The sequence below is a fragment of the Aristolochia californica genome, unplaced genomic scaffold, assembly GCF_029961685.1.
Source record: "Aristolochia californica isolate CCGP_79_NKW_82.1479 unplaced genomic scaffold, dmAriCali1.0.hap1 SCAF_1, whole genome shotgun sequence".
Lineage (NCBI taxonomy): Eukaryota > Viridiplantae > Streptophyta > Magnoliopsida > Piperales > Aristolochiaceae > Aristolochia > Aristolochia californica.
Window position 1 is genome coordinate 50,999,083 of NW_027181770.1, and position 22,289 is coordinate 51,021,371.

The 22,289-nt window shown below is 38.9% G+C and overlaps 1 protein-coding gene across 2 annotated transcripts in view; it reads right to left on the minus strand.

Moving 5' to 3' along the window:
- LOC137950095 (uncharacterized) overlaps positions 1-17,276 on the minus strand; it is an 89,004-nt gene extending 71,728 nt beyond the window's left edge. For both annotated transcript variants that reach the window (XM_068796482.1, XM_068796474.1), the window contains exons 1-5: positions 16,894-17,276; positions 16,223-16,398; positions 5,989-6,154; positions 5,590-5,642; positions 3,464-3,607 (exon numbers count right to left, since the gene is read on the minus strand). In XM_068796482.1, coding sequence (XP_068652583.1) covers positions 3,464-3,607; positions 5,590-5,642; positions 5,989-6,154; positions 16,223-16,398; positions 16,894-17,149 — 795 coding nt within the window. In that variant the 5' untranslated portion in view covers positions 17,150-17,276. The remainder of the gene's footprint in view (positions 1-3,463; positions 3,608-5,589; positions 5,643-5,988; positions 6,155-16,222; positions 16,399-16,893) is intronic.
- Between the last annotated feature and the right edge of the window lie 5,013 nt (positions 17,277-22,289).

Sequence of the window (22,289 nt, forward strand, 5' to 3'; positions counted from 1 at the left end):
AAATGGAAGATAGTCAAGTAATGACTTGGCTATTGAACAGTTCAGATTCAAGGATGCAAAACCGGATAATTAATTGTGAAACTACCAAGGAGATGTGGGTGTCCTTGGAATCCCTATATACCCAGGAAGGTAATCTGACCAGGGTATATGAATTATAAGCTAGACTCTTCAGTCTGAAAAGGGGGGAGAAATCGGTTACAGACTATTACAGCAAGCTGAAGGGTATTATGCAGGAGATTCCCATGTACCACCTATTCACTACTGATGAAAAAGAACTTAGAAAACAACAAGAATAGGTTCCTACTGCAAAATGTTTGGATGAAGAAATCTGGGCTCAATTGCTAGCTTCAGAGGATGTGTCATCTCTGTCCACAGCATTTAACCAAGAAATGAAAGCAAAACTGCAGTTATGACCAAAGTAACAAGGATGATAAGAATGTTAATGTAACACATTAAACTCCTTTGATCAGTCAGACTCTACTCAAGGTTGTGGGGAAGGTTCTCGAGGTAGGGGCAAAGATGGGACTGGTAGTGGCCAAGGACGGACAGATGGCAGCTCCATCCTGTAAACCAGCCCCAATGTGTCGGTTCTTTCTTTCTGCACTGTAGATGAACTAAGGCTCATTAGATTCAGGCTTACACACACACACACACATTTAGGCTTACACACGAGCCTTAGGCGTAAACAACAGCAGGGCACAAACTGGTCCAACAAGCAAACATCCTTCTCTAATACCATATTGAAATTAAACTTAGTTCCTCCCAAAATGGCAAGCCACTTTGGAAGCTTATTGCTCAACCTTTTTCTTTTTTCTGAAAAAGCAAATTTTATTCAAGGCAAGCCTGGAACAAAATACAAGATCAAGGAAGGAACTTTCCCATTACAACAAGCAATTGGAGGGAGACTCCTTTCTTGGCAAGGGGATCAGTTAAGGAATTAGTTGATCTAAGAATATGGTTCCAAAAGCAGTCAAATAAAGAGAAGATATCTATGATGTCATGAAAGGTTTTCCAGTGATGCCAAAGGGGGTCTGACTTTGATGCCAAGGGGGATCACTTGCAATCAGGAGCTTGTTAGTAAAGTGGTCCCAAAAAAGGATTAACCATGGGTGAAGGGCTTGAAGCTTCCCCGAGGGCTTGAAGTCAAATCCCAAATGCCTTAGGGACCAGAATAAGAGATTAGAACAACACCGTCATTATTTCCGATAGCTCCTCCAATTCCAGCATTGCGCAGGTTGCTAAGGGTGCATCCATCAAAATTTTGCTTTAGGATACCATTAGGGAGGGATCCAATTTTTATGGCAACCGAGGGGAAAGGGAAAGACATCTAGGCTATTGCCCTCCAATTGCCCCAGATGTGGAGATCTCTCAGGCATTCGAACTCCTTCCCAGTGTGGATCGAAGTTGCTATCTAACCAGATATATGAGGAGTGACTTCCTCGCCAATGGAAAATTTGTTTCTAAATCTTTGACTATTTCACTCAGTCCACACACAAAGACATATGAACAGAACACACTGAGGAAAGAGCTTTCCGCAGACTAGGGAGAGATGCACCTTTGCTCATCAGACTGATAGCGAGGAGATCGTTTGGGAAGCAACATTGGAGACCAAGCATACTAATGAAGTTGATCCAGATCTTCCAGGTGAAGGGGCAGTGCAGAAGAAGGTGATTAAGGTTCTCTTCCTCCATGCCACAAAGAACACACTGAATGCTTGGGGCAGAATTTCCTCTATGCCAGAGGTTGATTTTGTTGAGGAGGGCACTCCACATTAAGAACCTGATTTTAGGAGGGAGAGGGAGCGCTAACAGTTTCCAAGATAAAGTTGTGTTTTGATGTTCAGTGGTAGTAATGCCTCTAATATGGCTATAAGTGCAGGAAACTGTGAATTTTCTGTTGTTGTCATAAGTCCATATCAATCTATCCTCCATGTTCTCCCTAATTTTGATTTCACCCAAACCTAACAATAGCTCACTGGCTTCATGAGACTCAGAATCGATTAATCCCCACCTAAAGTGGATGTCCCAATTTCTGTCCGCTCTCCAAGTGTCAACAACAGAAACAGTTGGATTGGTAGCTAGCGCATAGAGGGATGGGTAGGCTTCTTTCACAAGACCAATTCCCAACCACCAATCTTTCCAAATGTCAATCTTGAGACCATCCCCCAGCTAGTATCTCGTTGTAGCCGCAAACATAGGGAGGAACGGGCTCAAGGATCGCCATGAAGGGGAGAGTCTCACTCTCATTCATCTTGAAGTCCACCAGCTAGATCTCCAATTGAGCTTAGTGCCGACCACTGGCTTCCACGTGGTAGTTGGATGACAAAAATTGGGCTTGGATTCATGTTTTAGTCTTGGGTTGTTTGCGGGTGTGTCTTCTGAGGATAGACTACAGAGACTATCTTTGAAGAGACTCCACACAAATCCAGAATCAGTTTTTTTCAGGGATGTAGATTTGGGTCACTGTTGTATCTGTCCAGCAGTGAACTATCTTACATCCCCAGCTAGCTTTATAGTGGAAGATCGAGTAGTAGACTAACCTTCCAGTTCATAGTTCCTTCATTCAGGTTCCAGTGCAAAGTTCTTGGGTGACACTATCAAACTGCTTGATGAAGTTGGTGTGGGCAGCCGCTAGGATACTAATGAAGGACCTCTTGTCACTGTTTTGCACAGTTACGCGGATTTCCTTGCCCGGCCAGTCCTCCATAGTGAGCACAGTGCTACAGTATCTGTATGAGAATCCACTTTGTCCTCCTCTCCCCACGTCGTGTTTTTGTCTTCTTGCATTTTTTTCTCTCAAACACATGTCTCTTCCCCTTACTCAAGCTGGTTGTGGATCACTAGAATACCGCCCTGAGTCTCGCCCTTCCAGAGTTGCTCCCCTCTTGCTGGCTTGCTTTAAGTGTTGTCAGTTACATCCCGACCATGTCTTCTCCTCTCATCTCCACTCCTAGCCCTTTCGCTCTCGCATATCTCGGCCTATTGCTCAACCTTATACACCAACGATATTTCTTAACACTTATTTATGTGGGAGTATTCCTAGTAACAAGTTAGTAAACCATTAGGAGTTTAGTTTTTGTTTGGTTTTAACTTATGTTGAAGTCTCCTTCTCAAATGAGGAGCATGTTATGTATTTTTGGAAGGAAACCAGATTATATAAACGTGAAAAGATAGAGACGGAGTATAGGATCTTCACTCCTCCCACTCCATCTTAAGAAAACTTTTGAAGCCCTCTCTTGTAGCTTCAAAATCACAAATTCATTTTTCTCCCAATAAAGTTCTTGCCATTTGTCTATAAAAAAGAATATAATGATTGGGGTAACTTATTAGACCTTGTGGACAAATAAAAGGAAAAATATATCACCTCAACCATGAAGAAACCAAATGAAGATGTACCCTCATCAACTAAATCTTACACATAAATCCACAAAGAAACAGTCGTCTTTAAAGTTAAGCACAATCACCTGCCCAAAGGAAGCAGCAGCTATAGGTTCATCAGAGATGTAGCTAAAGACTTCTTGAACAGGACACCCAAACTCTTCCTCAATTATCTGCATAGCCACAGACCTTGGAAAAGGTGGGATTTGATCATGCAATTCAGATAATGCCTGTAATCGACGAACAGTTACCAGAAATAGATATATAGATAATCAATTTTTATTTTTTTGAAAAGGATGTACATATTAACAGAGAAAAATACAGAGGTCATATATAGATAATCAATTGAGGCACATGTTTATGCAAAAATGGAAGATCAACAAGACTTAAACAGATAATAAAGTTCTCAAGATAACTTGGCCCTCCATTATTTGTATAGTTTTACAACAAAGAAGCACTGTATTCTTTTGTAATTCAAATCTATGGCTGCTGAGTCCTCCAAGCACTTCATGATTCTGGCTGATAAGTACAAAGACTGGGAATGTTGCAGAGAGTACTTTTGTTCAGAGTAAACGGAAATGGTAAAGTGACATTATTCCAGAACCTATTGGCTTTGGAAAGAACAAGTGAAAAGTCAGCATCTGATAAAGACAGTTGCTGTCATCAGTTCCACTAAGATGGATTCAGCTCCATCAGTCTGATCTCCAAGCATCTATTTGACCATAACGAAGCATCATTCATGACAAGGCAGAGTTGAGAGCCCTACTTCACTGCATCTTTAATTGTTGAAGGAGATTCCCCGGTCATCAACAGCTAGCAAGTGGGAAAAAACACCCTTCTAGACTTTTTATAGTACTTCAATGAAATTGAGGATCTAAGCAAAAATAGGAATATATCTTCGCAACATACCCTTAGAAGTGTCAATGGTATTGTTAACTCTTTGGCTAGGGAGGGGTTTTGGCAGCACCTTGCTGTAGGAGACTTACTCACACTCCAATAGTCCTTGGCAGTTCTCTGGGGGAATTGTTTTCTCTGTATTTACTCCTTGCATTTGTACTTTTGTCTCCCTGGGAAGCCTTCTTTTTTAATATATATGAAGATAAGCTTTATTGAAAAGCACCAAGAGCAAAAACAAAATTACAGGAGCATCGCAGATACAACAAAGGATTGTAAGGAAACCCCATTTTTTAGCAAGAGTCTGCCAAGGAATTAGCAGACCTCAGTACATGAGCCCAAAAATAGGAAAAAAAGGGAGGAGATGTCCTGGATCTCCCGAAAGGTAGACCAACGCTGCTAAGGGGGGTCAATGAAAGAGGAGGAGCACCAGGAGATCAAAAGGGAGGAGATGTCCCCAGGGAGCATTCTTAATAGAATCCTTTTTCTCATTGTCATAAAAAACAAAAACAAAAACAACAAAAAGAGAAACTTAAAGTAGGAATTGTGTTTTTTACTTTAAGAGAAACCTAAGCAAGGAAAAATTAATGAAATATCAAACTATTCTAGCATAACCCTGATTATAGAGACATCCAGCAAATGGTGCAAGTCACACATATTGAACATTTTTACTGCCCCAAGACTCGAGCACAGCAAATGGTTATTGTCTCCTAGCTGTTAATTCATTACTTAAGTCAGCCAAGAGACAGCTAAAGTTTGTTGTAAATTTCAGCATTTTGCAATTTGAGAAAAGCACTGCCATCAGGCCTATTTCACTAAACCTTATTGTAGTATGGGCCATTATCATTCAGTAATACTGGTCACACAACTCAAATAACATGAGACATATTGGGTGCATGGTTAATAATGTTGAAAGCATTTGCAAGAACAGGTAAGTTTCACTAATGAAATAAGGGCCAGCTCTTTAATTGAACCAAATAGACTTCTTCAAATAGGTCATTTAAAGTAACTCTTGCCAGCTAATATTACAGATGGCTCTCCAAAAATATTAGCATAATCTAACTGTACCTTAGCAAGAAATCTTCTCATGATTCAGTGAGGCAGAAAATTTAAGGTTATAATAATGTTGTCACCATGATTTGCCATATCACTGATATGTATAGCGTATCAGGCAGGAAAGGACTACATATTAACTGCCAGATATCAGACTTTCTTGAATATATAATAAGATACAGCAAACCATGCACCATATGCAGGCTCAAGTGTTATTCTTCTGAAGAGAAAGTTAAATAAAGCATTAAGGAAGTCCTGACCAAACCTCGCAAATCTCTGTACCAATTATATCAGGCCTTGTCGAAAGTGACTGACCAACTGAATCAACAAGTAAAAGCATGTTTAGTAGCATGCCATCAACTTTTTACTGTCCAAAAGGTAAAGTGACAGAATCAACAAGTAAAAGCGTGTTTAGAAGCATGCTGTCAACTTTTTACTGTCCAAAGGAAAAGTGACACAGGTGAATCTGCATAAGCTCCATGAAAATGTGCAATAAAGGAAAGCAAAAAGTGAACATCTGAACTCTAAAACACAAGTGAATATTGAGCAGTGGCTTCATCTATATAACTCAAAAAGACAATCTCCTCTATAATCATCAAATCATGCTTATTTATTATCATCTATAATAAGAACACTAAAATGTCAATAACACAATTTTTCAAACCTTTTATAAAGGTAGGACCAAGGTTCAGCAGTGTTTCTTTCAGAAGCAGCCCCGTGTAATAGTTTGAATGGTTTTTACCACTATCCCTTTCTGCACGAAACCTATTGACTTTAAGAATTTCCAACCCACGCATTTTGACAGCAGTAGATGCAAATGAAGAAAGTACCTTCATATATACAACATAAACCATATTGTTAACAGATGCAACCCTACAAGAAAAGTAACTGTATCTAATCTCTGTTTATCAAATATACAAATACTTTATAATCCAAGAAATTAGGCCATGGGACAGTGACAGAAAATACACAAACACAAAAAGATCAAATGAGTCAATACAGCAGCTAAGGATCAGGCAAGACTCAGTCTTGAATCACTCTCATAACACAACCACAAGCACACTAAGCCAACAACGGAATGGAAGACTATTCATTTTTGAGACATTCTTTCAATAGGAAATCATATACCTAAAAATGATCGCATTAGAAAAAACTGATGGCCTAAAATGCAGTAAACAAAACGTGAACAACACTATAGGATTAGGTATATGCATTGGAATGCTAGAGATATCCAATCATTCAGGAAAAGCTAAAATATCAAATGAAACATCTTCCCAAAAACAAAACTAAATAAATAAATGAACCCGACACCAAATTGAGTCAATTAAGGCAAATTATCTTGTTGCAATACTACACTTTTTACTTTGGCCCAGGTGCATCATAGTTAAAGTTGGATCCAAGTACATCTCAAAATCACTAGCCAAGATAGAAAGAATCTTCTCAAATAATAAGCACAAAATCTTTCTTATCTTTGATCCATGTTGGACTATTCTTAACCCTTCCCCTCACGTGTGGGCCTTCTTTATTTTATTTTTTTAAGAAAAAAGGTGTGAATGCATTACTAGACGAAAAGTACAAATACATACCTTATTGTACGAGGTTTTCCTCCACAACAAGATGTTGGAGGGAAACACCTAATTTAGCCTGATTATCCGCTAAGTGAATAGCAGATCTAGGAATATAATTCCATCTACATTGCAAAAGAGTAATCAAAAAGATCCCAGTGCCGCCAAAGAGGCTTAGAAGACTTCTTGGACCAATTGATGACTACTTTTGAATCACCTTCGACGCAAAGAGGGGTGTGTGCCTTCTTTATGGCACCTACACATGGACAATTTGGGTGGAAGCCCATGTAAAAGCACCGACTCCGATACCATATTAAAGTCGGGTCAGGTTTGTAAAAGAACAAGAAACTAAAGCAATAAAGGGAAGAAGAGAGAAGAGCAGAAGAAAGAAAGAAGAGAATAAAAAAGTAGCACGAGAGGCTGCATAGGTTAAGGGTTGAACTTAACCCCTAACAGGTTTTTATGTTGCTTAAGTGAAAGAAGGGACAAAAAGACAAGAATGCCCTTTGTACACAAATTTATAATGCACTTAATATAAGACCACAAAGTTAAAAAAAAAAAAAAACAAACTTATAGACTAACTTCCTACCATGCTATTAGTCTACTAGGAGTAGGTATTACATAAATAAAATGACCGAAAGACCCCCCAATCAAAATTTCTAATACTCCCCCTCAAGCTAGAGCATAAATATCTAACAACCCCAACTTGTTATAAAGTATCATATGTTCACGTTTTCAAGGGATTTAGTAGAAATATCTCCTAGTTGCTCAAAAGACCTTATGTATGGCATAACTATCTTCCCATGTGTAGTGGCATCTCAAATAAAGTAACAATTGACTTCAATATGCTTTGCCTTCTCATGAAACACAAGGTTTTTACAATAAATATAGTTGTCTAATTATCACATTTCATGACCATAGGCTCATTGAATTGAAATCTCATCTGAACTAAAATTGATGTCCACATGCAGCCATATTGTGTTTCGTCCTTAAGCTCAGGAGTCGTGTCATCATGAAGGCATGATTAACTTCCATGGTTGCCTCTACAGGACGGGCACCCAATAATCCACATTCCTTTAACATATCCATCACATACTTCCTCTAAGATAGAACAAACCCTTTCTGACTTTGAGCTACTTTAATTCCAAGAATATATTTCAACTACCCCAAATTCTTTGTCTGAATATGTCTTGCTAGATATTCTTTAACCTCCTAAATCCCCTTATAATCACTTTTAGATAATACAATGTTATCCACATACACAACTAGAGCCACAACCCCTCACTACCTATAAATTATAAACGTAGATTGATCACAATGACTCCTAGAAAATCCAAACTTCATAACTAAATTTTTCAAACCATGCTCCAAGAGTCTGTTTAAATTTTTAAAATCACTTTACTAAATTTGTCAATCCACGCTCTGGGACTCTATTTAAGACCATAAATAGTCTTCTTCAATCAGCACACTTTCCCTTTCTCGCCTTAAGCCTTATACCCAGGAGGTTACTCCGCATATACTTTTTCTACCAAATCATCATAAAAAAATAAAAATGTTGAGGAAAATAAGGGTCATCCTTTATTTACAACCACTAAGATCAAATTCCGAATAGAAAGAAGCCTAGCAACTAGGGAGAATTTTTCAAACACATCTATTCCAAAAGTCTGAATATACCCCTTCACAATCAATCGAGCTTTATATCGCTTAATACTCCTATCTATGTTATATTCATTTGGTATACACCCAAAGACTCTACTAAAATCAGCAATAAATGAGACAGTATTTAAAACTAAAATGACTAAGTACCCGACATAAAAGAAGGATCTTTTTCAGGTTTTCCGGCTACTAGTTGGTAAAAATCTAATTTTTTCTATTTTTTCTCTGCCATAACCCTAGCGTTACTGGTTTTGATGTTTCTAGAACAAATCTTGATGTTTTAAACTGCCCAAAAGGGTTTTTTTATGCAGATCTTGGGGTGTGCACCAACTCACAACCTACCTACGTTGACGTCATCCCTAATTGATGATCTTTGAGCTATTTGATTTGATTTTGATGTTTAAGCTGGAATTCTAGTGTTTTGACCTGTGCACAACATAGTAAATACCCTAACCCTAATTTTGGGTGGTGGGCCCACCTTTTTTTTAAGTAAAAGCAATTTATTATTAGCAAAAAGGAGCAAGAAACAAACCGAAAACTAGGGCAGTTCACCCCCTACAATCAGGAATTGGAGGAGGGCTCCATTTTTTGCAAGAGAATCAGCAAAGTAGTTTGTTGATCTCAGGGTGTGAGTCCAAAAACACTGGATCTGGGAGTTAATATCAAAGATGTTGTGGAGAACTTTCCAATGCCGCCAAGGAGGGGAAAAGGTTTTAGAGCAACAGTTAATGATGACCATAGAATCACCCTCAATGATGAGAGGGCCACTGAGATGGCGCTGAAAGAAGAGAAGGCTATGATAGATGTAAAGGAATAGTCCCACATGGATTAGTGAGTACAAAGATCTTGAGTTTATTAGTTAGAAAAGAGGATTCCTAAGTTGGCTAGTCATTTTGGGATGGGCCTTAGACCCAACTTAACATGGTATACACCTAAACTATCCACTTGTAGAGCCACAAAAAGAGGGCCTACACCTAAATTATCTATTTTTAAAGCCACAAAAGAGGGCCTACACCTAAATTATCCACTTTTAGAACCACAAAAAAAGGGCCTACACCTAAATTAACTACTTGTAAAGCCACAAAAGAGGGCCTACACCTAAATTATCTACTTGCTGAGTCACAAAAAAGGGCCTACACCTAAATTATCTACTTGTAGTCACAAAAGAGGGGGAATTTCTAAGGAATAATCCCACATGGATTAGTGAGTACAAAGATCTTGAATTTATTAAATGGAAAAGAGGCTTCCAAAGTTAGATAGTCATTTTGGGATGGGCCTTTAGACCCAACTTAACAATATAGAGCTGAGAGTTAGGCAGTCTCCAACGGCCCCGAATAGGTGAGCAAAGTTTGGCCATCTACATCTCTAAAAACACCACCAAAAGCCGGTGATGCCATCGAAATTATGCTTTAAGTAGCCTGTGGGGGTGGGGTGGGTCCGGATTGAAAGGATGGGTGTTGGTGGTAAGGCATAGCTAAATTCCTTATGAGTGTGAAGCCATGCAGAGACTTGCCCAATGAAATGACTAATGATCATTCCGGGAGTGTGAGGTTTGAAGTTGAACCGACGGTTGTTACGCTCTTTCCAAATGATCCAATGAGCCAATCGCAGCTGAGAGAATGAATCTTCTCAAGGAAGGAAGAGTTGGCCAAGTCGCAAGCATGATGCTAGTGAGCAAGTCACTAAGAAGACAAAGTTGAATGCCGAGATGATTGAAAATACCGGTCCAAATATGCCATGAGAATCGACAATGAAGTAGAAGGTGGTCTGAAGTTTCTTCCACGTCATTACAAAAAGTGCATAGCAGAGAGGGGGAGGTGTTTCCCCGCCTGTGAGGATTTTGTCCTTGATGGCACACCAAAGGAAGAATCTTGCTTTAAGAGGGGCTGCCAATTTCTTGATGAAGTGGAGTTTGCTAGGCTAAGTGGGGGAATGCCATCCATTGATGAAAAGATGGTAAGCGGAGAATACCGAGAATTTTCCATCTCGCTCAAGATGCTAAAGAATGTTGTCTTTGGAGTTGGGTCGAATGGTGGTGCCTTGGATTGTCTTGAGCAGGGATGAGGCCAAAGAAGCCTCCCCGCCATTGAGACCACGGCACAAAAATAAGTTCCAGTCGTCGAGGGGAGACCAGTAAGAGGCAACTAAGACATTGGGCTGACAGCTGATCTGGCCAAGGGGGCGAAGGTGGCTCTGAGAGAGCCCGTTGAAACCCACCAATCATTCAAAAAATTAATGTCTTCACCATTACCAACGAAAAATCTGATTCATTACATAAAAGTATCAAGAAGAGGGTAGAAAGTACGCCAGAGGGGAGATAAATTTAGTCGCCTCCCACCCTTAATCACCAAGGTGAACTCCAGCCAAGACAGGAGACAATCATCGACCTCCAAATTGCAGAGGGCAAGGCATTAAATCTCGAAAGCCATTCAGAATGAAGGCACTATTGACGCAGTGAGTTTGATGAATGCCAATTCCCTCTCTGATTTTCGGCTAGCAAACATCACTCCACCAAACCAAATGGTATTTAAATCCGACATCCGCACCTTTCCATAGAAATTATGCTTAATCCCATCGATCTTCCGACAAATTTCCATTGGGCAGTGTATGAAAGATAAAAAGTAATTGGAAGTTCCAACAAGGCAGAAGTTGATGAGAATGATTCTTCCAGCAGCAGATAGAAGGCGACCACGCCATGAGGCAAGTTGACAACTAAGATGCTCCAACACCGGGTCCCAAAGGCGTTTGCGAGATCTGCCTACAAAGAGAGGGAGGCCCAGTTAAGAAGTGGGCAAAGAGTTGATGCTGCAGTTCTGCCATCTCTTGAAGGAGGCCGGGATTAATATGATAACCAATAAGGGAGTTTTTCTTCCAGCTAATCTTCTGTCCAAAGGTGATCTCGAATATGTTCAACAGGACCTTGAGGTGTTTAATTTGTCCCAATGAGCCGACACCGAAAATCAGTGTCGTCAGCGAATTCGAGAATAGGAACGTTGAAGACTTGTTGCGAGACAATAGGTTTGAGCCACTAGAGGCGGTGAGCAGTGCGGATGAGTGAAGATAGGTACTCAGCCATGATGTTAAATAAGAGAGGGGAGAGTGGGTCACCCTGGTGAAGGCCCCTGGAGCTCTTGAAGTATCCGCACGTAGTACAATTGAGGAGGGAGAAGGATAGGGAGGTGATGCAGCTTCTAATCCAGAAGCACCATTTAATACCTTGCTATTAAAGTGGATTTGAAAATTCAACACAATCTCTTCCAACCTCTGGAAGGAAATGGTCATCACCAAGCTTGGATGTTTGTCTCCCTAGTGGATTTATGGAGGTAACAGAAGGAGTCTATCGCCAATGTGGAGATCCCTCTACTTGCTTCTTCCGACTTTTGCTTCGGCTATCAGATTTTATGTGGGTAATGGTAGGTCCTTAAATTTTTGGGGAGACTGATGGGCGGGGAAGGAGCCTTTTTAGAGAGCTTTCAGAAATCTCTATCTTCTCTCCTTACGGCGGGACATTTCAGTGGCTGAGGCTTTTGAGGATGGTGGTTGGAACCTTCACTCCTAAAGGGGTTTGTCAGATATTGAGGCCTTGGAGGCGTGTCAGTTGATGGAAACTATGTTAAATTGTGGAGCCTAATCAACGCCTTACGATGAGTCGGTACGTGGATCGACCTTTGTGGTAAGGTCGTCGTAGCCCCCCCCCCCCTATCCCCCCCTCTTGGGGGTATGGGGACAGAGCCCACGCCCAATCCAAGGTATATGAACTGTTGTTTCATTCAGGGCAGTTTAGGAATTTTACTCTTGTATCGCAGTTACCCTAATTTTCTCTTTATAATTGAGGGGAGCCGCTATTAGGGTTTTATCATCACCGAGAAGAAGCTGGAGCTGGAGCTGGAGCTGGAGCTGTAGCCCGAAAGAGGTTAGAAAAACACATGTAAGTGTGTGCGATTTCTCTTGTAAACTATTTCATCTTTATAGTGGATTATTACAACGGCGGAAGACAGGACATAGTCTCACCTTGAGGCAAACCTGTATAAATCTTGTTTATTCTCGTGCTTGTTTTTCCTTTCTTTTGCGATTATTATTATTGTTCTCGTTAGTTTGGAATTAGGGCGTCTAATTCCTAACAAACTATTAGGTCAATTCGTCTCGGGCCGAACTCACCAAATAAGCTCATTTTGGTGGCCTGAAAAGAGCAGCACCTTTTATGCGTCATATGCTTACGATTAAATCAAAGGGTGGCACTCAGATCAAGTGGAGCATGAAGTTAATTTTTCGTGTCGCCTTTGTGCCCCGCCCAAAGTAAAATTCTTCATGTGGGGTGCTTGCCCAAACAAGATCCTCACGGCCAATGCTCTTAGACGGAGAGGGCACCCCACAATTGATCCCCTTTTGTAATTCGGAGGAAGAAACAGTCAACCATATCCTCCTGCAGTGCTCCTTCTCGTGGATAGTGTGGACCTCCACTCTCTGTAAGGTCGGGCTTCAATTCTGTATACCAGCGGACTTGGTCGCTTTTTGTAAAATGCTCACCGGTACTTCCCTTCCCGGTTTGGGAAGCTAGTGCTCTCGGCCTATGTTGCTTTCATTTTGTGGGGCCTTTGAAATGAGCGTAATCACAGGCGTTTCGATGGTAAGTATAACCCAGCGGAGAGAGTTGTAGACCGGATCTCGGGTCACATTTCCTTTGGCTTCTTTCTAAGAGGGTTTTCTCTTCTTTTGTGGGCACCTCTATCTGTGATAACTGGAATTGCTTGGCTAGAATACAGATTGGCAACAAGCCCCCTGTCATGAAGACATAGTCCCCTCCGAAGCCCGGATTTCTTATGTTAAACTTCGATGGCTCTTCCCTTGGCAATCCCGAGATTACTGGCTTCGGCGGTGTTATCTCTGACTCCTCGGGTAACCAGTGTTTCTCCTATGCGGGCCCCCTAGGTATCTCTGATTCAGCGATGGCGGAGCTACATGGCCTTCTCAGCAGGCTTCGTATTTTTAGGGACAATTGTGGGGATCCCCTTCACATCAAAGGTGACTCTAAGGTGGTTATCGACTGGTGTGATCGTGCAACCTCCCCCCTGTGGCGCCACTAGGACATCTTCTTGGAGATTCTGGATATTGTCTATCACTTTCCTTGTATTTGGTCTCACATTCTGATATCCGCCAATTTGGCTGCTGATGTGCTTGCCAAGCAGAGAGCAACTTCAATCCCTTGTTGTTAGGGGTTTGCCCTTCTAATTTTGTTTGTTTCCTCCTTGTTAACATATTCATCATCATTTTCAAAAAAAAAAAAAAAGGGCTTCCTACACTAAATAAGGTATATGAGAAGTAGACAATGACATAGTAAAGGACTTGAAGGATGGGGATAAAAAATCAAGAGACACATATTTGGATATCGGATGAGACATACAAGATCGTTTACCTTTTTGTAGACTAATAGGCAATTCTAAATCAGATACCACAAGATCTACTAGCAATGAGGAAGCTAGTGGATCATGAGAAGAGAGTTTTGTAGAGGTAACTGCTAGAGGCACTGTAGGAGCACGAGAACGACAGCTGTAAACACGAAGAGGTAATGAAGAACTCGATGAAGCCATTACATCCAAAACTGCAACAGGAACAAACTATCTGAAGGAGACTTAGGTGAAATAGGAAAATCAGTAGAGGATGAAAAATATGGAGTATGTTCAAAGAAAGTCACATCAACTGACACATATGTCTTTTGTCAAATAAGATCATAACATTTGTACCCTTTTTGTCGATGAGAATATCCCAGAAAAAACACATTTAACAGATCGAGGTGATAACTTATCAACTGAAATTCCAACATATGAACAAAACAAGTGCATCCAAAAACACAAGGAACCACATCAAAAAATTTATAATTTGGCTTTAAAACATTAAAAGGAAGTTGACCACTCAAAACAGATGAAGGCATTCGATTAATCAAGTAGCAGGAAGCTAAAACTGCATCTCCCCAAAAAGATTTAAGAACATTCATATGCAATAATAGTATCCTTGTAACCTCAAAGAGATGTTTGTTTTTACGTTTAGCCACTCCATTTTGTTGTGGTATAGACAGGCATGACGTTTTATGGGTAATACCATGAGAAGCACAAAATATTGAAAATTTACGATGAAGATATTCCAAACCATTGTCAATACAAAGCATATGATCACAGGCACCAAACTGATTCTTTATTTCACTAAAAAAATTGAGGAATAGGTCAAATACTTCAAAATTCTCCCGTAAGAGATACAACCAAGTTACTCTACTAAAATCATCAATAAACAACACAAAATACTTAAAACCAAATGGGCTAGGAACCCAACATAGACCACATATATCTGAGTGAACTAATTCAATCAACTTGGTGATTTGGGGAAAAAATAGAAGAGAAAAGATGAGAAAAAGTGACTTGGATGAACAAAAGCCTTGCTGCCTTGGAGACAGTACCAGAAAGGCACGTCCACCTCTTTTATAATCAGAGTTTTAAGTGAAATTTTACAAAAGGACAAAAATACCCCTCAATGCTGAAAAATACATAACTCCTAAAATACATGTCTAAATTGAATGGAAATTGAACCTGTGATAAAGTAAAACATTGTCTATATAATAGTTATACTAAAAGACCAAAAATGTAAAATTGGAAATGTGGGAAATAACCAAAATACCCCTAAACTGGTATTTTAACAGAAGCATACTTAGATACAGTGGACAGCATCTCCAATTCCCAAGATGTCTCAAGTATTTGTCCCCATGAAAATCCAAGACATTTAGTAAACCCCCGGCTTAGATAGAGGGTGACAAGAAGAAACATGTACCCTTTTTTAAGTGCAATAGGTAAGTCAACATCAAACAGGGCAGGATCTCCAATTAAAGGGGATGATGGGAGTCACTTCGGCAGGAAGATCACCTTCAGTGACAACACTCATCTCTGTTTTTCTCCACCAGTAAAATTGTAATGGTTTGCCTGCCTCTGTGTCAACACCTGACATGACAATTACCATAAACAATTTCTGCTTCCACCATTAGGACTTTAAAAGACTAATGTTTGGCTTTCATTATTAAGGGGGTGATACATGAAGAGAGAATCCCTCATGGACAATGGGGCAGGAGTTCCCCACAACAAGTAGGGTGCTCCACCCTACACAATATATTGGTTATCCTGTTTGCAGCTCTAATGGTATGCTGCCAGGATTAAAAGAGGATAACAAACTTTCAAGCAGTTTCAATGCAGATAATGGTCACTTATTATGCAGTACTTTAAAACCACAAGTCATCGTTCTTCTCTAAAATACCAGAGCCTGCTCCAGGGTCGTTGTTGTTTTTTAGATATTTACCAGTATGTCCCGCATATGCATCAGCAAGGCTTTCAAGTCACTCCAACTCCATAACTGCATCCTGCATTGAAGTGCATCTCTCTCTTTTGACATTTTACATGTATTGAACATATGGATTACAACTCACACACAAAGTCCAGCTTTTACAGAAGGTTCAATGATAAACACGAGAACTCAAATTTTGGATATTCTTTAATTTGGGAGCGCCTAAGGTTCAATATAGAATAGATGTTTCCAACAGATAAGTGTTAAGAATAAATTCAAACAACGAGTCAAACTTCGGCCTCCAGTGGCATTTTCAAAGCAAGGTAAGCAGCCAAGCAATTAGAGTGTTAAAAATACCTCCAGAACTCGAAGGGCCAAAACATGAGGCCTTCCTTTGAAATAATCTGCAACTTTGTCCACATCATAAACCTCAGGAAGAGGCTTAGACCAGATTTTTGAAACATTGTAAAAATAGAGAGCATATGCTTTTAGAGCTTCTAGATCAGCCATCATTAAGTCCACACCAGAGAGACCTGTTAAAAAATGAGAAGGAGCCCCAAATGGATCAACTACTTTGAAATTGTGTAAATTGAAAGGAAATAGAACCATCTTAAGTTTAATATCATTTATTTTCTTCCTCAGTACAGTGTCTTGAATTTTTTTTCCTTGGAAGTTAAGAGACGAGATTCCATGTTAGATGTGTAGGAGCATCACTCAGGACCACTTAATAGATGTTAATATCAATCCCTGCTCTACAGTAATAGCATTATAGACTCGAATAACAGCAGTTCCTCCAGTCATGTAGCCGTAAAATTTTGGTCCCTAATTTATCCCCGAGGTACATCGTTTGTACGAACTAAGCATGAAAAGGATTCACTATCAGAAGTCAAAAAATGGTGGTCTACACTCCGCAGAAGTATAGATAAATTGCTGATTTTTTATCAAGTAAATGTCCAACTTTTAAGTACAAAACAATCTTTCATAAAGTGTCAGAAACTCTATGAGAGAAAGAGAGAGAGAGAGAGAACCCGGATAGGAGGGGCTCGGCCACGACAAAGGACGTTCGGAGACTGCTTGGGAACTTTCAAAACCTCGCAGCCATAAAATGTCAGCCACGGTCTTGGAGAGGGCCGGGAGGTGCGTGGATTTGAGCTTGTCGAACCCGTTCTTAATGAACTCGCGGTCCTTCCGAAGGATCTGAGCAAAACCGGTGGATTTTCTATTTTCTACCTTCGTAGTGCAAAACGCCGAGCAGGAGACAACCGACAGAGGAAAAGTCGCCATGAAAGAGAAAAGAAGCTACAGACTTCCAGGCCCCTACATCTAAACGATGGAAAACTGGCTCCCGTGGTGGCCAACGGAAAGAGGATAGAGCAGCAACGTGTATCGTTTTACGATGTCGTTCTCGTGTTTGGTTAAGACCGGTAAAGCCCGATTACGTGAATCCATCAGGGATTATATTCAAACTTCAAAAGTCCGTATACTCGAGTAAGGGGGGTTAAAAACACTTAAGAAAATGCAATGCACAGTCAAAGTGAAAAGTCAAACAAAAAGTCAAAGTAAATTATTTTTTTATTAATAATATAAATTTTTTTTTTGTGTTAATATACACAATGGAAAGTGTGGTGTAAAGTGTAGAGAGTATTTTTATTAATAAAAATAGATTTAACTTTTATAACTTTTACTTAACTTATAAAGTAAAAGATAGATTTTAACTTGTGATAAATTAATAATACTAAGAACTAATTATTGTTTGATTGAAACAAAATGAATTGAACAGAGCAATGTGTAGGGCAAGTTCCTAACTATGAAGGTAATTGCTACCAATGTTAATAGTTAATCGTTGTTTGATTGAAACATAATGAATTGAACAGAACAATGGTGCTTGGCAAGCTCCTTCTTATATTGTGCTATGCAATTTTGTGTACATACAAAATCCTCTTTTACCTTGCAGTCAATTATTCTTTGATCTTAATCATGTTATTTCTTTTAGATCTATGTTTCAATTTATTTTTACATAAACTTTTTTCTCTCTTTTCTATTAATTTTGGAAGCATACATTCTCGGCAAATCTTTAAACTCAAAATAGTAAAGAGTGCTCAAAGTTTCTTTGTGGGGGTGGTGGTTCAAATCCACCAAGATCCATCAATTTTGTCTCTAGGAAAGTATTATTTATTCAAATTAGTTTCATTAGAATCATTGTGTCATAGTAATCTTTACTATATCTTTAGACTTTTATGCAATAACTTCGTTTCAGACTATAACTAATCTTGGTTAGAACTGGATTTTCTTCTCTTAGAGAAATCTTGTAGCCTCTAATTACACCTAGTGGTGATGAGATTTTCTATTAGTAGTGCAGGAAGCTAAGGCTGATGGCTTGAAACTAAAGCAGGTAATGCAATCAATCGCCTATGAAAGGTGTCTATATTGCCAATTTACATCAATCAACCATAAATCAAGCTCTTCAACCTAATGAGGATGCATCAATTCTTCTTTGATCAGAAAAGAAAGAAAAACGAAAAATAGTATCAGTAACTTTGAACCATATTGCTTGGAGGAGGCACAAACAAGATGCTTATTGGGTATAGACTTAGCCTAAATCCAGTCTCAAAGCTAAAATTGTTTGAACCATGTTGTACAAGGAGTTAACTCTTATGTATTTTGTCAATGTAGAGTAGAAGATTTAGTAGGAAAAGACATACTCCCTTTTGTTAATGTATAGTAGAAGGTTCTGCTTTCTACTGTAAATAACAAAGAGTCACAATGCAAGAAATGATTGAAAAACAATATCATTTGTTTAAGAAAGTCTTTTTTGCATTTTCCCAACCACAAATTAGAGGAATAAGGGTTATGGACTTGATTATCCTAACCCTCTTTCCTCCAGTTTTCTCCCAATGGGTTTCTTTCCCTTTTTTTCTCTATGAGCTAAATTCATGGAGTCTTGAAAGTTAGCGTGGTATCAAAGTTTTGATTTTTAGGATTCCGACTATGGTTTTTAGGATTCAAGAAATTCATTATTTTTCTGTTCTCATATTGATTCTTTTTATAATTGCTAAAATTCTTTTTATAGTTGTTGGAATATAATGCCCCAACCCCACGCGATAATAGAAGACCTACATATTTAAGTGTATTAGAAGATGGGTCCAGACCCATAAGAGCAAAGAAAACCTTAAACCCTAAGTTCTATGGTATTATGGTAATACATCAGTTTCATAAATCTATAAATAGAGCTTCACGGGGAGGGTTAAGATAATCAAATCCATAACCCTTCCTCACAATGGGTTTCTCTCCCTTTTTCTTCATAAGTTAAATTCATGGAGTACTAAAAATTCAACATAATATCAGAACTTTGATTTTTAGGAATCATAGCTATGATTTTCAAAATTCAAGAAATCCATTATTTTTTCTTTTATCATATTTTTTTTATAGTGGCTAGAATTTATTTATTTATTTATTTCCCACTATTGCACTGCTATTTTTGTTTTTCTTCCTCTCGTATCCGAGTTGAGCCGAGTTGACTCGGTAGAACATCATCATACCAGTAGAAGACTCTCACGGCGACGGGAGTTTATTCGCTGACGGGAGTCTATTCGCTGGAAAAATTAGAGACGTTATCTGTGCTGAAGATGATGACTTCTCACAGCGAGAGGAAGTCGCATTGCCGTCCGGAAGGCCAGAGAAGACGATGACACGAAAACTCTGTCGAGTTCCGTTTCCAATTTCTGTTACAGCTCGCTGGGAGAGATGAAGCATTACCGGAATTCAGATTCCAACAGAGATACGAGATCTCCGAAAGTCTGTCGAGCTTCCCGAGCGCCTACTATGCACTCTGTTTGTTGCCGTTTCTGGACGACAAGATAGGGAAACCAGTCGGCGTTGGGGAAGAAGATGTTTTATTGCCATCTCCTACTGTTGTAGCCATCTGAAGATGAACGTGGTGATGATATTCCGATTCTGATTCTTATTTCGGAAAGTCCTTACATCACCGGCTACGCCTCTCGGGTTTTTCCGCTCTATTCGGAAGCCAGCCTCGCCAAAGATTTCTTATTCTTCGCTGGCCTTTCGGGCGCCAGATGGGCTGCCGTTTTGGGAGGACAAAGATATCAGCCATATTGTTTTTCCGGTTCTTTGGCGACAAACCAGCACACCCGCAATCTGGAAAGTTGCCTTCCGAAGAGCTCTGATTTTCTGCTCTTCGGGGAAGACGGCATTGTTGCCGATTTAAATTGGTTCCTAGGTTAGGAAATCAATTATAATCAGCTGGGCTGCTCTGTTCTGCCTAGACTCGGAGTCGCCCGAGTCAAGCCAGCGAGCCAGCGAACCAGCAACCCAAGAGTCTTGGTTCTGGCCAGACCGAGTCAACTCGGATCACTTATTTTCTGCCTTGGTGTACATGCCAAAGTTTATACATATTTAGGCTCGACACAAAAAAAATTTCTCTGGTTAAATTATTATGTTTTGAATAATTGACAAATTATTCCTTAGTCAGCATATTTTTTGGTAGGATATGTGCATTGGATTATTTCATGGGTCATTTTACAAGGATTATTATTGTTCGTGTTAAAAGGGCCCAAGCCCATTTCAGCTGCTTCTATTGTCTCTTTTTATGAGACATTATTATTGAATAAGAGGTAGCTTTATACCATTATTTATTTGTTTCCGTAAAAAATATAAAAAATATTGTGGTTGGGAGTCCATGATGGAGGAACTTAATACCTCGTCAAAAATATAAAAAATATTTGTAGATGGCAATCCATGACGGAGGAACTTAATACCCCATCAAAAATATCAAAAATATTCGTGGTTGGGAGTCCATGACGGAGGAACTTAATACCCCGTAAAAATATCAAAATTATTTGTGGTTAGGAGTCCATGACAGAGGAACTTAATACCCCGTCAAAAATATCAAAATTGTTGACTTTATGGAAAAAAGAAATGCTTCATTGACTCCATTAACATATTATAATCAGAGTACATGGACCTCTATTTATAATGATGTACCAATCCAGACACCGACTCTCATGGTATCCCAATCGTGATATTTTTGAGAGTTAAATTTATCAAGGTGTCCCAATCCGGGCACCGACTCTCATGGTGTCCCAATGGTGATATTTTTGAGAGTCAAATAAATTATGGTATGAGAAAAGGTACTGAGGCCACTTCTTCTTCAATAATAATGTCTTATCCAAATAGACATAATAGCAATAACTGTAATATAACACGACCATCTTCCAACACATATAACACGAACCAAAATAATAAACCTTGTAGAAGGACCCATGAAATAATCATAATTCGATATAAATATTTTTTCTTAGATGCATAAGCTTCATCTTTTGTGATCCCCCTTTCTTGAATGTTTTGGTCACATAAACTTATCCACAACATATGGAATAAAATACTTCTTTCTTGTACTTCTCCCCTCAAGCTGGGAGGTAATGACAATGATCCCAACTTGAACAAAATATCATAGATGCAGCAATAACCCAAAATAACATAGATGTAGTAATAAACCCTTAAACTAGGGAGAATTGAAATATTTTCCTGATATAGCAACTCAAATTCGGGATATTCAATACAACAGGATACAAGTATGACCTTTGATTATTCCAATGTGAATATATATTTAAATATAGATTAGATTGACATTAAATTTTTCCTTCTGAAACTAGACTTAAATACCTTTCATCCAAGTATAATTTCACTTTATAAAATATAATTATTATAAGATAAGTAATCTGATAGATTTCGGTCTTTGTCATTTGGCTGAACTAAGCGTTGTTTTTTTTTTTTTTTCCGACATGACCATTGACTCTTCCAAGATCAATATCTCCTTATAAAAAAATCAGATGGAGAATTGGTTGAATAGGTAAGAAAATAGACTTACAAATATTTCTTTTGATATATAATTATCCATATAAAGTCTCATTCTTGATAGCATAAAATACCTTGGAAGTTGAAGTTTTCTGCTTCTACTCGAACCTTTTTTTCAATATGACCTTCGCTGCTTCAAATATCGATTTTTCTTTGTAGATAAATCCGATTGAAAATTGGTTGAGTAGGTAAGAAAATATACTTACAGATATTTCTTTTGATATATAATTTTACATATAAAGTCTCATTCTTGATAGCATAAAATACCTCTGAAGTTGAAACTTTCTGCTACTGCTCGTACCTCTTTTGCAATCTGACCTTTGTTGCTTCAAATATCGATTTCTATTTTTAGATAACTCCAATTGGAAAAAAAATAATTTTTTACTGGAAAATAGACTCGAATATCTTTTCGTTAATATATAATATATAATTTTTAATATGAAAAGCTCAGTATAGAGGTGAAAATGCAAAGGAAACTATGGGTGTAGGGACTGAAAAAAACAATACGAACCTAAACTTAGGGTTAGGGTTTAGATAAAAGGATCTCATT